The 16,004-nt window shown below is 32.3% G+C and overlaps 2 protein-coding genes across 2 annotated transcripts in view; one reads left to right on the top strand and one right to left on the bottom strand.

The window, feature by feature from the left end:
- Positions 1-432: 432 nt before the first annotated feature.
- On the top strand, positions 433-1,476 carry LOC119684246 (putative mediator of RNA polymerase II transcription subunit 26). Its single transcript, XM_038098254.1, has 2 exons — positions 433-563; positions 606-1,476. The coding sequence occupies exons 1-2, from the start codon at positions 433-435 to the stop codon at positions 1,474-1,476; spliced, it is 1,002 nt and encodes a 333-aa protein (XP_037954182.1).
- A 13,813-nt stretch (positions 1,477-15,289) lies between these two features.
- LOC119684235 (general transcriptional corepressor trfA-like) overlaps positions 15,290-16,004 on the bottom strand; it is a 4,091-nt gene continuing 3,376 nt past the window's right edge. The window contains exon 4 of the mRNA XM_038098243.1: positions 15,290-15,297. Coding sequence (XP_037954171.1) covers positions 15,290-15,297 — 8 coding nt within the window. The remainder of the gene's footprint in view (positions 15,298-16,004) is intronic.

Here is a 16,004-nt window from a genome sequence, read left to right as displayed (position 1 = left end):
TAATAGCACTAGCTGAGGACTTCGAAGAACTACGCGAAGAGCAGAATGAAGTAAGTCGAGCACGAGATAGCGAGGAAATCTTCGGGCGCGTAGCAGTGGAATGTGCACGACCGCTGATAATACAGAAGACCATGAGACGCATAGCCAATACACCGAAATGTGATAAAATCATTCATAGTCCAGTCTCCAAGTCACCTTTCCGCAGCCAGCAGCAACACCAGCCATCGCAAGCAAACACTGCAGAACGTCTAGAATTTTTACTTCAAATACTGGGCCAGAAAGCATATCACAACCAAAGCGTGCGATCGGAATGACGCGGAACAACATCATGTATCACCGCAAGATCGCAAACTAATCCCAGGAAATCCAAAAATAATTAAGCAACAGCGAGTTCCACAAGAGTAAGAAACATTACAAGTACAATTGAAACAAATGCAACAAGAGCAAGATCCGAGTTCTATCAGGCTGCAAATACTAGAAGTACAACCGGAACAAAGTCCTAAAGTCAAAGAAATGTCAACAGAGCTTAATCACCAACGAGTAATACGAAATCAAGAAACATTGCAAGTTCAATTGAAACAAATGCAACAAGAGCATCATTCGAGACCTATCAAAGTGCAAGTACCAGAAGTACAACAAGAACAAAGTCCTAAAGTCAAAGAAATATCAGCAGAGTATTGTCAACCACGAGTCATACAAAAACAGGAAATATTACAAGTTCAAATGAAGCAAGTAACGCAGCAACAAGATCCAAGACCTAATAGTGTACAAAAGGCGCAACGACACCGAGATCCAAGTCCCATCATGGTAGCACCTGATGTAAAACAACATCAAGCTACACAAGAACAAGCAGCACAGCACCAAGATCTAAAACATATCAAAAAACAAATACCAGAAATACCACGACAACCAAATCCTAAATTCAACGAAATGCCAGCAGAATTTGGTCAACAGCTAGATATACATGAGCACGTGGCACAACAGCAAGATTCAAGACCTAGTAGCATGGAAGAAGTACAACGACACCGAAGTGCAAGCCCTATCAATGTACCGCCAGGTCCAGATGGAAAACAGCTACTAGATACCCCAGAGCACGCAGTACAAGAAGTGTTTAACATCTCGCAAGAACAACCACCGTCAAAGACTTCGCTAATACCATGGAAGCAAAAGGATAAAATTATCAAAACGAATTCAACAAAAGGTCAAATATATGATGAAATACTTAGTCTTACCCAATCATTACCATTAACACAACTACCACAGCAAAAGGAAAAAACAATCCGCCTTCTAAAACAAGTAGGAGTATGTTACGAGTATCACGCATCGAAAAATCCACCTAGTATTCAAAGTCGACAACAACAAGTGAAACAGCGAAGTGTATTTCAACAAGACGATCATCACACCAAAGAGCAACACGACTTTTATAAAATATATAAGAGTCCAAAGCAACGTCACAGAAATCACGCTGGCAGGTAATGGTTCAGGGCAAATCACGTTTCCCGAAAGAAAGGAGGGAGTGTAACGGCCAAAATTTTGTCAACCAAAAATTTGATCGTTACAACGTCGTGGGTATAGCTGTCTACTAAACACAACACGACCACCTAACACACAACAAGTAACACTCACTCGAAGGTTCCTGTAATAAAAATTGTTAAATACTTATAAAAACATTAAGTTAAACCAACTCACCCCAATCCTCTGCCACCAACAACGTGACTTTGAATTTGACAAATCTTAAAATTGTATGAAAATCCTTGGTTAGTGCGTGAACAATTTTTGAATAAATAAGACACATATCTTGAGCTATCGTTGGGTGTTCTATTTTGCTGGAACTTTATTGGAAAATAAAATCATTTTAAAATAATTTTCTAATTAATAGAATTAAATACACACGTTCACCGGCACAACACATTGCTAACAAACAAACGAGAGCAAAACAAAATAATAGTAAAGAGACCTGTCAAACGAAGAAAGCTTTGTGCAGAAAAGGTGTAGAAGTGGATCACAACTCAGACAAAAACCACTTCTAAAAGGTACTCAAAGAAATGTAAATTCGCCGTGAAACTAAACTTTCGCTCAGTGCGGTACAGAAAAGGAGCTTTAATGTTGGGTCAACAAACTTTAACGTTTTTTTCAGCTGACACCGTTGACCATGGAGGGGATAAAAGGAGCGTTCACCAAGAAGAAGGTCTCTTGTTTGTTCTACCGCGGAAGAAAGACTCCTGGCTCTGGTTTCCGTTGCAGTTAAAAAGTACGTGACTAAGACGGCGGTGTCACCAGTGAAATTTGAGTGACTCTTCAAACTTAGTGAGAATATTTTGTTAAAAAAAAATTTTATACATAGAGATTATATATATTGAAAATTTTATTTATAAATTGTGAACATTTAAAAATTGAATCTTGTAACCAAAGTCAAAGTTAAGTAAAAATAAAAATTACGTATAATTTAAAATTTTGTACACAGAAATTATATATTTGATAATATCGAAATATTGAAACTTTTATTTATAAATTGTGAACATTTAAAAATTGAATCTTGTAACCAAAGTCAAAGTTAAGTAAAAATAAAAAGTACGTAAAATTTAAAATTTTGTACACAGAAATTATATATTTGATAATATCGAAATATAGAATATTTTATTTATAAATTGTGAACATTTAAAAATTGAATTTTGTAACCAAAGTCAAAGTTAAGTAAAAATAAAAAGTACGTAAAATTTAAAATTTTGTACACAGAAATTATATATTTGATAATATCGAAATATAGAATATTTTATTTATAAATTGTGAACATTTAAAAATTGAATTTTGTAACCAAAGTCAAAGTTAAGTAAAAATAAAAAGTACGCACAAATTAAAATCTTGTACACATAGATTATATATATTTGATAATATCGAAATATTGAAAATTTTGCAATAATAAATTGGGAAAAAAACTTAACAATTGAATTTTACTAGTGGCTGTAAAGCCAAATAAAAGTACGTACAAATTATATCTTAGACATAATTGTTTGGTTGTTAATATAATAAATCTTAACAATTTCTTTTATATCGAATAAATAAATTAAAAGGAAAATAAACTAAAAGTGTATTTCAACAAACGCAATCAGATTCTTAACCAAATACAGAATTGATAAAGTACCACATAGACTAGCTACTCCTGAACGGTATAAATTCAAGGTGGGAATCCAGCACAACGACACAAGTGAGAGACACAGGTAAGAAAGATTCGGGGCTTCAATAGTAACTGAATCTCGGTTGTACGGGGTATAACTCACGTAGCTTTAATAGTCACGTGAGTCTTTACCATAGTGTCGGAAACGATAGGTAGCTTTAATAGTCACCTAACGTCTCCGGCCCCTGGGCGCTTTAACAGTGAACAGGGAAGGGCGTGTGATCAGCGACCTGTAATACCACTCACGTAGCTTTAACAGTCACGCGTGCTGGTATTATATCGTGTCTATTTCAGTCAAGTGATTCCTTTGTGTCTGTGATTCCGATTGGTATTCGAACCTAGGTATCTGTAATTAAGAGCAATCAGAAGTGACGGGGTCTCACTAAATAAATTTCTTGTGTGGACCTTGGACAAGACTGAGTTATCCCAGCTATAAACGAACCGCTAGAAAAGGTTCATTACAACTGTAAACTCAATCACCACTTGAAGTATATATGTGCGGTAGCAAGTGATTCCTGTCGACTATGCCGTGAGGTGAAAGAAAGATCAGGACATGTTCTTTGCAACTGCCCAGCGGTTGCAATATATAGAGTTGTTTATCTTGGAAATAGGAGCTTGATCTCAAATCAAATAGATAAAATTAAAACCACAGCAGTTACAAGATTTATAGATAGTCTAGAATTGGGCTTTCAGACGCATAGTAGATCTTTTAGGTCGGGGTGCATTTATAGCCAATAATTTAATATTAAAAATCTGATTAAATCCGATTAATCCGATTAATACCGATTGAAAATGCCATAAGATACTATGTTATCTTAATTAAAAAGAGAAATATTTATTTTTTCTTCATACAACAGCAAACGACTCACTTGGCTTAAACATGTTCAACTGAAAAGAATTAGCTGTGCCAAAATTCTTCATCACTTCCAACTGCTATTCAGAAATGAATCTCAATGCTAAGAACAGGAAACTGATATATAACCAAATAATTCGTCCGTCACTTCTGTATGGATGTGTAGCGTTTAGCAAAGCTTCAAACACAACTATTCACCAGCTAGAAATTGCACAAGGCCAGGCTCTGAGAAGACTTTTCAACCATGGTAATAACTATGATACATTAGGACGAATGACATCCTCACGGACCTCAAGATTGATCCGATCAAAAAATACATAAAGGATAGAGCGAAAACTGACAAACTAACCAACACCGCGTTGTCAGATTTGAGAATGGTTACCGGCTCCTCGGGAAGGTATGCAGATCTGAGGTCAATTATTGCTTAGTCTGCTGAAGTGATGAACAATAGTTCATTCTGGGCTTAAAGAGGGGTTTTCAACAACATAAAAGAGGTAATATGCAAAACCAAGAAACTTGTTACAACTCTTACCAAATGGAATACAAATTTTTTATATCTAAAGTTCAACAAACCCTCAATGGGTTATATATGCGTTACATATACTTTTATTTAAAATTACATTTTAAACGAACATAAAAACATCGCATAAATAATTACAACATATATAATATGAAAAAATCCTTGTTGCGGATCTGAGATTTTTCTTGTAAACATTTCACAATATTAAGGCTAAAGCCCGCGAGATTGAGTTACTAGTGGAAGGCATGTAAAAGTGTGTATTTACATTGACTTATTCTGCTTTATTAATAACTAAAGGCGTAAATAAGAAGTTCTGAATGTAGATTGTACGACGACTCCATCGCAATAAAGTGTTCAACTTTAAAATGCCAAAACACCAAAAGGCGTATCCAGTGGAAAACAACGGCAATATCGCCATTAGCTACAAGCGGCAAAGGACAAACAACAACAACAATAACATTAACAAGAGCAGAAAAATAAATCTTTATTTTATGTAATACGGCCCTTGGCGGAACCACTGAAACATCCGCTTCGGTTTTGTTCCGTTTCGTTGGATTACATTCCGCCTTGAGCGTCAGCGAAGAAGATCCTTGTGCGCGTCGGTGAATAAAAATCGATTTAAATTTAAATTCCGCTCGGAAACAATATACCGAAGCGTCTTCTATTTAACATTGAAATATTGCAGTCGAATTAAATGTGCTTTATGCGTACGCGTAAGCTAAGGAATTAAGCACTAATAGATAATTTTATTGTTTCTTTAAGACAATAAAATAAATTGCACGAACCTAGGAAAAACAAACTTCATGCCAGACAATAATTAAACTATGAAGCCGTGGAAGCAATGCGATAGTCAAAGGACATTGTCTGTGAGTAGCTAATAAATTCTAGTGAAGTATCCTTAAAGCAAATTTAATCGGTTTAACATAGCTGCTTTAGAGCAAATATCTTTAAATATCAAGAAATTATTTAGTAAGGAATATACCGAGTTTAAGAGTTTAGTATGTTTAGTATGTGAAGAATGTAGATATTCAAATAAAATATTGAAATAAATTATTTATATTAAAATAACTGCAGTTGAAATATATTCTTGAATAATTTTAATTATATTTTTATTAGAAAAGTTAAATTTATAGCAAAGTTTTATTATAACTATAAAAACATCAGTTGAAATGATTAAGGCAATTGCAGTGTCAGGCGCAAGTATTTTCCTCATTGTTTCATGAATATTTTCCATTTTTGTTATTAAAAATAAAATAATTTTAATTAAAAGTTTTCCAACTTCGACAGTTTCATTTCAGTTATTTTAGTTTTATGGAGTGTTATATAAAATATATGTGCAAATATATTTGAATATTAGAATTATTTAGAAAAATACTAGAAAATTATAGTTAATGCATTTGAGAATTTAATTTTCATTTAGAGTTTAAATTAAATATTCAAGTAATTATGTGCATTAAGAACTACTATTACTGCTAAATAAACACAGCTAGATACAAATAAAATGAAATTTATTATAAAAATATATTTATAAAATATTTTTGTTTTTAAACTTTGTTAATAAATGCTATTAAAACTTGTGAAATTGTAGTTAATTGCAAAACTAATTAGTATTTTAAAATTTATATTTATTTTTCATTATATGAATGAGATGTATATAGTAATTCTAAATTATATGAAACTTACTGTTTATAGGTATATTAATAAAAAAATGTGTTTTATTTGCTTCCAGAACAAAGGACCTACTCCGTTCCTTTTTCTTAGTTAACTTTAACTTAAAATTAATTTTAGTGTTAACATATAAATAACATACAAGTCAAGTATGCATTTGAGTCAGTTTGCTAATGAACACTGACTCTGAGTTTCAGATTTGGTAGGGTATGAGTTCAACTCTTGGTACGTGCAGTCTAAAAAATTATTTATGAATTATTAGTAATATATTATAAATTATATTTATTATATCTTATCAAATTAATCTATTACATGTCACGTTAGTAATACATATATATAATATACGAAATATATGTGATATTGTTATTTATTATATTATGAAAATAATTTATAATACATAAAAGAAAAAAAATTAAAATGAACTATTAATTTATTGTTATTTATTTATATATAATATTTAATTATAATATATTATCAATATATTAATAATTTATGATGATATTGTTATTTATTATATTCTTAAAATAATTTATAATAATTTGTTATCGGGCTAATTGGTCAAATTTAAATAGAAATAAAAAAACACTAATTTATTATTTATATTTGAAAATCGTTTATACTTTATTTACTGTATTTTTTCCTGTATTTGACTATCTTCGATAGTCATTTGTTGGAAGACTTATTTTTAATAAAGTATAAATGATTTTTAAATATAAATAATAAATTAGTGTTTTTTTATTTCTTTTTAAATTTGACCAATTAGCCCGATAACAAATTATTATAAATTATTTTAAGAATATAATAAATAACAATATCATCATAAATTATTAATATATTGATAATATATTATAATTAAATATTATATATAAATAAATAACAATAAATTAATAGTTCATTTTAATTTTTTTTCTTTTATGTATTATAAATTATTTTCATAATATAATAAATAACAATATCACATATATTTCGTATATTATATATATGTATTACTAACGTGACATGTAATAGATTAATTTGATAAGATATAATAAATATAATTTATAATATATTACTAATAATTCATAAATAATTTTTTAGACTGCACGTACCAAGAGTTGAACTCATACCCTACCAAATCTGAAACTCAGAGTCAGTGTTCATTAGCAAACTGACTCAAATGCATACTTGACTTGTATGTTATTTATATGTTAACACTAAAATTAATTTTAAGTTAAAGTTAACTAAGAAAAAGGAACGGAGTAGGTCCTTTGTTCTGGAAGCAAATAAAACACATTTTTTTATTAATATACCTATAAACAGTAAGTTTCATATAATTTAGAATTACTATATACATCTCATTCATATAATGAAAAATAAATATAAATTTTAAAATACTAATTAGTTTTGCAATTAACTACAATTTCACAAGTTTTAATAGCATTTATTAACAAAGTTTAAAAACAAAAATATTTTATAAATATATTTTTATAATAAATTTCATTTTATTTGTATCTAGCTGTGTTTATTTAGCAGTAATAGTAGTTCTTAATGCACATAATTACTTGAATATTTAATTTAAACTCTAAATGAAAATTAAATTCTCAAATGCATTAACTATAATTTTCTAGTATTTTTCTAAATAATTCTAATATTCAAATATATTTGCACATATATTTTATATAACACTCCATAAAACTAAAATAACTGAAATGAAACTGTCGAAGTTGGAAAACTTTTAATTAAAATTATTTTATTTTTAATAACAAAAATGGAAAATATTCATGAAACAATGAGGAAAATACTTGCGCCTGACACTGCAATTGCCTTAATCATTTCAACTGATGTTTTTATAGTTATAATAAAACTTTGCTATAAATTTAACTTTTCTAATAAAAATATAATTAAAATTATTCAAGAATATATTTCAACTGCAGTTATTTTAATATAAATAATTTATTTCAATATTTTATTTGAATATCTACATTCTTCACATACTAAACATACTAAACTCTTAAACTCAGTATATTCCTTACTAAATAATTTCTTGATATTTAAAGATATTTGCTCTAAAGCAGCTAAACCGATTTAATTTGCTTTAAGGATACTTCACTAGAATTTATTAGCTACTCACAGACAATGTCCTTTGACTATCGCATTGCTTCCACGGCTTCATAGTTTAATTATTGTCTGGCATGAAGTTTGTTTTTCCTAGGTTCGTGCAATTTATTTTATTGTCTTAAAGAAACAATAAAATTATCTATTAGTGCTTAATTCCTTAGCTTACGCGTACGCATAAAGCACATTTAATTCGACTGCAATATTTCAATGTTAAATAGAAGACGCTTCGGTATATTGTTTCCGAGCGGAATTTAAATTTAAATCGATTTTTATTCACCGACGCGCACAAGGATCTTCTTCGCTGACGCTCAAGGCGGAATGTAATCCAACGAAACGGAACAAAACCGAAGCGGATGTTTCAGTGGTTCCGCCAAGGGCCGTATTACATAAAATAAAGATTTATTTTTCTGCTCTTGTTAATGTTATTGTTGTTGTTGTTTGTCCTTTGCCGCTTGTAGCTAATGGCGATATTGCCGTTGTTTTCCACTGGATACGCCTTTTGGTGTTTTGGCATTTTAAAGTTGAACACTTTATTGCGATGGAGTCGTCGTACAATCTACATTCAGAACTTCTTATTTACGCCTTTAGTTATTAATAAAGCAGAATAAGTCAATGTAAATACACACTTTTACATGCCTTCCACTAGTAACTCAATCTCGCGGGCTTTAGCCTTAATATTGTGAAATGTTTACAAGAAAAATCTCAGATCCGCAACAAGGATTTTTTCATATTATATATGTTGTAATTATTTATGCGATGTTTTTATGTTCGTTTAAAATGTAATTTTAAATAAAAGTATATGTAACGCATATATAACCCATTGAGGGTTTGTTGAACTTTAGATATAAAAAATTTGTATTCCATTTGGTAAGAGTTGTAACAAGTTTCTTGGTTTTGCATATTACCTCTTTTATGTTGTTGAAAACCCCTCTTTAAGCCCAGAATGAACTATTGTTCATCACTTCAGCAGACTAAGCAATAATTGACCTCAGATCTGCATACCTTCCCGAGGAGCCGGTAACCATTCTCAAATCTGACAACGCGGTGTTGGTTAGTTTGTCAGTTTTCGCTCTATCCTTTATGTATTTTTTGATCGGATCAATCTTGAGGTCCGTGAGGATGTCATTCGTCCTAATGTATCATAGTTATTACCATGGTTGAAAAGTCTTCTCAGAGCCTGGCCTTGTGCAATTTCTAGCTGGTGAATAGTTGTGTTTGAAGCTTTGCTAAACGCTACACATCCATACAGAAGTGACGGACGAATTATTTGGTTATATATCAGTTTCCTGTTCTTAGCATTGAGATTCATTTCTGAATAGCAGTTGGAAGTGATGAAGAATTTTGGCACAGCTAATTCTTTTCAGTTGAACATGTTTAAGCCAAGTGAGTCGTTTGCTGTTGTATGAAGAAAAAATAAATATTTCTCTTTTTAATTAAGATAACATAGTATCTTATGGCATTTTCAATCGGTATTAATCGGATTAATCGGATTTAATCAGATTTTTAATATTAAATTATTGGCTATAAATGCACCCCGACCTAAAAGATCTACTATGCGTCTGAAAGCCCAATTCTAGACTATCTATAAATCTTGTAACTGCTGTGGTTTTAATTTTATCTATTTGATTTGAGATCAAGCTCCTATTTCCAAGATAAACAACTCTATATATTGCAACCGCTGGGCAGTTGCAAAGAACATGTCCTGATCTTTCTTTCACCTCACGGCATAGTCGACAGGAATCACTTGCTACCGCACATATATACTTCAAGTGGTGATTGAGTTTACAGTTGTAATGAACCTTTTCTAGCGGTTCGTTTATAGCTGGGATAACTCAGTCTTGTCCAAGGTCCACACAAGAAATTTATTTAGTGAGACCCCGTCACTTCTGATTGCTCTTAATTACAGATACCTAGGTTCGAATACCAATCGGAATCACAGACACAAAGGAATCACTTGACTGAAATAGACACGATATAATACCAGCACGCGTGACTGTTAAAGCTACGTGAGTGGTATTACAGGTCGCTGATCACACGCCCTTCCCTGTTCACTGTTAAAGCGCCCAGGGGCCGGAGACGTTAGGTGACTATTAAAGCTACCTATCGTTTCCGACACTATGGTAAAGACTCACGTGACTATTAAAGCTACGTGAGTTATACCCCGTACAACCGAGATTCAGTTACTATTGAAGCCCCGAATCTTTCTTACCTGTGTCTCTCACTTGTGTCGTTGTGCTGGATTCCCACCTTGAATTTATACCGTTCAGGAGTAGCTAGTCTATGTGGTACTTTATCAATTCTGTATTTGGTTAAGAATCTGATTGCGTTTGTTGAAATACACTTTTAGTTTATTTTCCTTTTAATTTATTTATTCGATATAAAAGAAATTGTTAAGATTTATTATATTAACAACCAAACAATTATGTCTAAGATATAATTTGTACGTACTTTTATTTGGCTTTACAGCCACTAGTAAAATTCAATTGTTAAGTTTTTTTCCCAATTTATTATTGCAAAATTTTCAATATTTCGATATTCTCCAATATATATATAATCTATGTGTACAAGATTTTAATTTATACATACGTTTTATTTTTGCTTCACTTTGACTTTGGTCAAAAAAAATTCAATTTTTTTAAATGTTTACAATTTATAACTAAAATTTTCTCTATATTTCGATTTTAACAAATATATAATTTCTGTGTACAAAATTTTAAAATTTACGTACTTTTTATTCTCACTTAACTTTGACTTTGGTTACAAGATTCAATTTTTTAAATGTTCACAATTTATAGATAAAAGTTTCAATAATTCGATATTATCAAATTTATAATTTCTGTGTACAAAATTTTAAATTATACGTAATTTTTATTTTTACTTAACGTTGACTTTGGTTACAAGTTTCAATTTTTAAATGTTCATAATTTATTAATAAAATTTTCAATAATTCGATATTATCAAATTTATAATTTCTGTGTACAAAATTTTAAATTATACGTAATTTTTATTTTTACTTAACTTTGACTTTGATTACCAGATTCAATTTCTTTTAACATGTTCACAATTCGTCAATAAAATTTTCAATATATATAACCTCTATGTATAATTTTTTTTTAACAAAATATTCTCACTAAGTTTGAAGAGTCACTCATATTTCACTGGTGACACCGCCGTCTTAGTCACGTACTTTTTAGCTGCAACGGAAACCAGAGCCAGGAGTCCTTCTTCCGCGGTAGAACAAACAAGAGAGCTTCTTCTTGGTGAACGATCCTTTTATCCCCTCCATGGTCAACGGTGTCAGCTGACAAAACGTTAAAGTTTGTTGACCCAACATTAAAGCTCCTTTTCTGTACCGCACTGAGCGAAAGTTCAGTTTCACGGCGAATTTACATTTCTTTGAGTACCTTTTATAAGTGGTTTTTGTCTAAGTTGTGATCCACTTCTACACCTTTTCTGCACAAAGCTTTCTTCGTTTGACAGGTCTCTTTACTATTATTTTGTTTTGCTTTCGTTTGTTTGTTAGCAATGTGTTGTGCCGGTGAACGTGTGTATTTAATTCTATTAATTAGAAAATTATTTTAAAATTGTTTTATTTTCCAATAAAGTTCCAGCAAAATAGAACACCCAACGATAGCTCAAGATATGTGTCTTATTTATTCAAAAATTGTTCACGCACTAACCAAGGATTTTCATACAATTTTAAGATTTGTCAAATTCAAAGTCACGTTGTTGGTGGCAGAGGATTGGGGTGAGTTGGTTTAACTTAATGTTTTTATAAGTATTTAACAATTTTTATTACAGGAACCTTCGAGTGAGTGTTACTTGTTGTGTGTTAGGTGGTCGTGTTGTGTTTAGTAGACAGCTATACCCACGACGTTGTAACGATCAAATTTTTGGTTGACAAAATTTTGGCCGTTACACTCCCTCCTTTCTTTCGGGAAACGTGATTTGCCCTGAACCATTACCTGCCAGCGTGATTTCTGTGACGTTGCTTTGGACTCTTATATATTTTATAAAAGTCGTGTTGCTCTTTGGTGTGATGATCGTCTTGTTGAAATACACTTCGCTGTTTCACTTGTTGTTGTCGACTTTGAATACTAGGTGGATTTTTCGATGCGTGATACTCGTAACATACTCCTACTTGTTTTAGAAGGCGGATTGTTTTTTCCTTTTGCTGTGGTAGTTGTGTTAATGGTAATGATTGGGTAAGACTAAGTATTTCATCATATATTTGACCTTTTGTTGAATTCGTTTTGATAATTTTATCCTTTTGCTTCCATGGTATTAGCGAAGTCTTTGACGGTGGTTGTTCTTGCGAGATGTTAAACACTTCTTGTACTGCGTGCTCTGGGGTATCTAGTAGCTGTTTTCCATCTGGACCTGGCGGTACATTGATAGGGCTTGCACTTCGGTGTCGTTGTACTTCTTCCATGCTACTAGGTCTTGAATCTTGCTGTTGTGCCACGTGCTCATGTATATCTAGCTGTTGACCAAATTCTGCTGGCATTTCGTTGAATTTAGGATTTGGTTGTCGTGGTATTTCTGGTATTTGTTTTTTGATATGTTTTAGATCTTGGTGCTGTGCTGCTTGTTCTTGTGTAGCTTGATGTTGTTTTACATCAGGTGCTACCATGATGGGACTTGGATCTCGGTATCGTTGCGCCTTTTGTACACTATTAGGTCTTGGATCTTGTTGCTGCGTTACTTGCTTCATTTGAACTTGTAATATTTCCTGTTTTTGTATGACTCGTGGTTGACAATACTCTGCTGACATTTCTTTGACTTTAGGACTTTGTTCTTGTTGTACTTCTGGTACTTGCACTTTGATAGGTCTCGAATGATGCTCTTGTTGCATTTGTTTCAATTGAACTTGCAATGTTTCTTGATTTCGTATTACTCGCTGGTTATTAAACTCTGTTGACATTTCTTTGACTTTAGGACTTTGTTCTTGTTGTATTTCTGGTATTTGCAGCCTGATTGAACTCGGATCTTGCTCTTGTTGCATTTGTTTCAATTGGACTTGTAATGGTTCTTGCTCTTGTGGAACTCGCTGTTGCTTAATTATTTTTGGATTTTCTGGGATTAGTTTGCGATCTTGCGGTGATACATGATGTTGTTCCGCGTCATTTCGATGTCGCACGCTTTGTGTTGATATGCTTGCTGCAGTAGTTGAAGTAAAAATTCTAGACGTTTCTGCAGGTGTTTGCTTGGCGATTGGCTGGTGTTGCTGCTGGCTGCGGAAAGGTGACTTGGAGACTGGACTATGAATGATTTTATCACATTTCGGTGTATTGGCTATGCGTCTCATGGTCTTCTGTATTATCAGCGGTCGTGCACATTCCACTGCTACACGCCCGAAGATTACCTCGCTATCTCGTGCTCGACTTACTTCATTCTGCTCTTCGCGTAGTTCTTCGAAGTCCTCAGCTAGTGCTATTAATTCCTTTAGACAAGTGAAATTCCGACGTTTGATGTATACTTGGTACTCTGTGCTCATGTTGCGATATACTCGTTCTAATTGTGACTCTTGATTTAAACCTGCGTGTCGCATTAGTTTTTGTAGTTCCAAAAGATACATTTTAAACGTCTCTCCTGGTTTCTGTAATCGGTTTCTCAGTTCGTCCTCCAATCGCTCGAAATATTGATGTGGTAGAAAGAATTTCAGAAAATCTCTCTTGAACGCTTCCCAGTGATTCCAGTCTTTCTTATTGTATCTAAACCACACCAAACCTTCTCCATCTAGTAACAGGGGCATTGTTCGAGGCAACATGTTCGTTGATATGGCATACAGATCCGCTAATTCTTCCAATCGCTCGATAAACGTCAATGGATCGCTGTTGTCATCATACCGGATCGCCCATTTTCTGACCTGGTCAATGACGCTTGCCTGTGTGTTCCTTTGAGGAAGATACGAGTGTACATCACATTGCGGATGTGAATGTAACTGCCTTGCTGTTGTATCGCTGATCATGCTATGTCGCTCTGATGTTTCACTATATTCTCTGTCGCGTGTATATTCCATGTTGCTTTCCCTGTGTTACGAAGTTTGTTATTTACCGCCGCAAGTCTTACATTATTCCGTAGTATCCAGCCCGAATTCTATGAGGTTCTCAAGTCATGTTTTCGTAAAATATGAAAAAAATATTTACGACCTGCCCATGTTAGTTGTGTGTATATCACCTCGTTATTGATATTGAAACAGTTGCTATTCGAGTCGTGAAGTGCTGGTCTCAGGGTCCCTGCTCGGGCGCCACTTGTAATGAACCTTTATTTTGGTTCGTTTAAAGCTGGGGTTTAACTCAGCCGTCCCCAAGGTCCACACAAGAAATTTATTTAGTGAGACCCTATCACTTCAAGTTTTCACGATGACGATGAACAGAACCGTAGGCCACCTGATCGAAACTAAACTAAATCGCTGATGAGCTGAGCTGATGTTATAAATACTAATTCGCCAGACAGCCGACACGATATAACGCAGACACACGTGACTGTTAAAGCTACGTGCGTTGTGTTATAGGTCGCAGGTCACACGCCCTTCCCTGTTCACTGTTAAAGCGCCCAGGGGCCGGAGACGTTAGGTGACTATTAAAGCTACCTATCGTTTCCGACACTATAGTATAGACTCACGTGACTATTAAAGCTACGTGAGTTATACCCCGTACAACCGAGATTCAGTTACTATTGAAGCCCCGAATCTTTCTTACCTGTGTCTCTCACTTGTGTTGTTGTGCTGGATTCCCACCTTGAATTTATACCGTTCAGGAGTAGCTAGTCTATGTGGTACTTTATCAATTCTGTATCTGGTTAAGAATCTGATTGCGTTTGTTGAAATACACTTTTAGTTTATTCTCCTTTTAATTTATTTATTCGATATAAAAGAAATTGTTAAGTTTTATTATATTAGCAACCAAACAATTATGTCTAATTCTGTACTTGGTTAAGAATCTGATTGCGTTTGTTGAAATACACTTTTAGTTTATTTTCCTTTAATTTATTTATTCGATATAAAAGAAATTGTTAAGATTTATTATATTAACAACCAAACAATTATGTCTAAAATATAATTTGTACGTACTTTTATTTGGCTTTACAGCCACTAGTAAAATTCAATTGTTAAGTTTTTTTTTTCCAATTTATTATTGCAAAATTTTCAATATTTCGATATTCTCCAATATATGTATATATAATCTATGTGTACAAGATTTTAATTTATACATACGTTTTATTTTTGCTTCGCTTTGACTTTGGTCAAAAAAATTCAATTTTTTTAAATGTTTACAATTTATAACTAAAATTTTCTCTATATTTCGATTTTAACAAATATATAATTTCTGTGTACAAAATTTTAAAATTTACGTACTTTTTATTCTCACTTAACTTTGACTTTGGTTACAAGATTCAATTTTTTTAATGTTCACAATTTATAGATAAAAGTTTCAATAATTCGATATTATCAAATTTATAATTTCTGTGTACAAAATTTTAAATTATACGTAATTTTTATTTTTACTTAACGTTGACTTTGGTTACAAGTTTCAATTTTTAAATGTTCATAATTTATTAATAAAATTTTCAATAATTCGATATTATCAAATTTATAATTTCTGTGTACAAAATTTTAAATTATACGTAATTTTTATTTTTACTTAACTTTGACTTTGATTACAAGATTCAATTTTTTTTTAAAATGT

This window comes from Teleopsis dalmanni, chromosome 1, assembly GCF_002237135.1.
Source record: "Teleopsis dalmanni isolate 2A chromosome 1, ASM223713v2, whole genome shotgun sequence".
NCBI classification, from domain to species: Eukaryota; Metazoa; Arthropoda; class Insecta; order Diptera; family Diopsidae; genus Teleopsis; species Teleopsis dalmanni.
Note: the sequence above shows the minus strand (reverse complement) of the source record. Positions and strands in the feature narration are given on the sequence as shown.

Coding starts and splice junctions, on each gene's coding strand:
- LOC119684246 (XM_038098254.1), top strand. CDS start 433: ATGCAACAAGAGCAAGATCCGAGTTCTATCAGGCTGCAAATACTAGAA. Junction 564..605: donor ATACGAAATCAAGAAACATT/GCAAGTTCAATT, acceptor GCATCATTCGAG/ACCTATCAAAGTGCAAGTAC.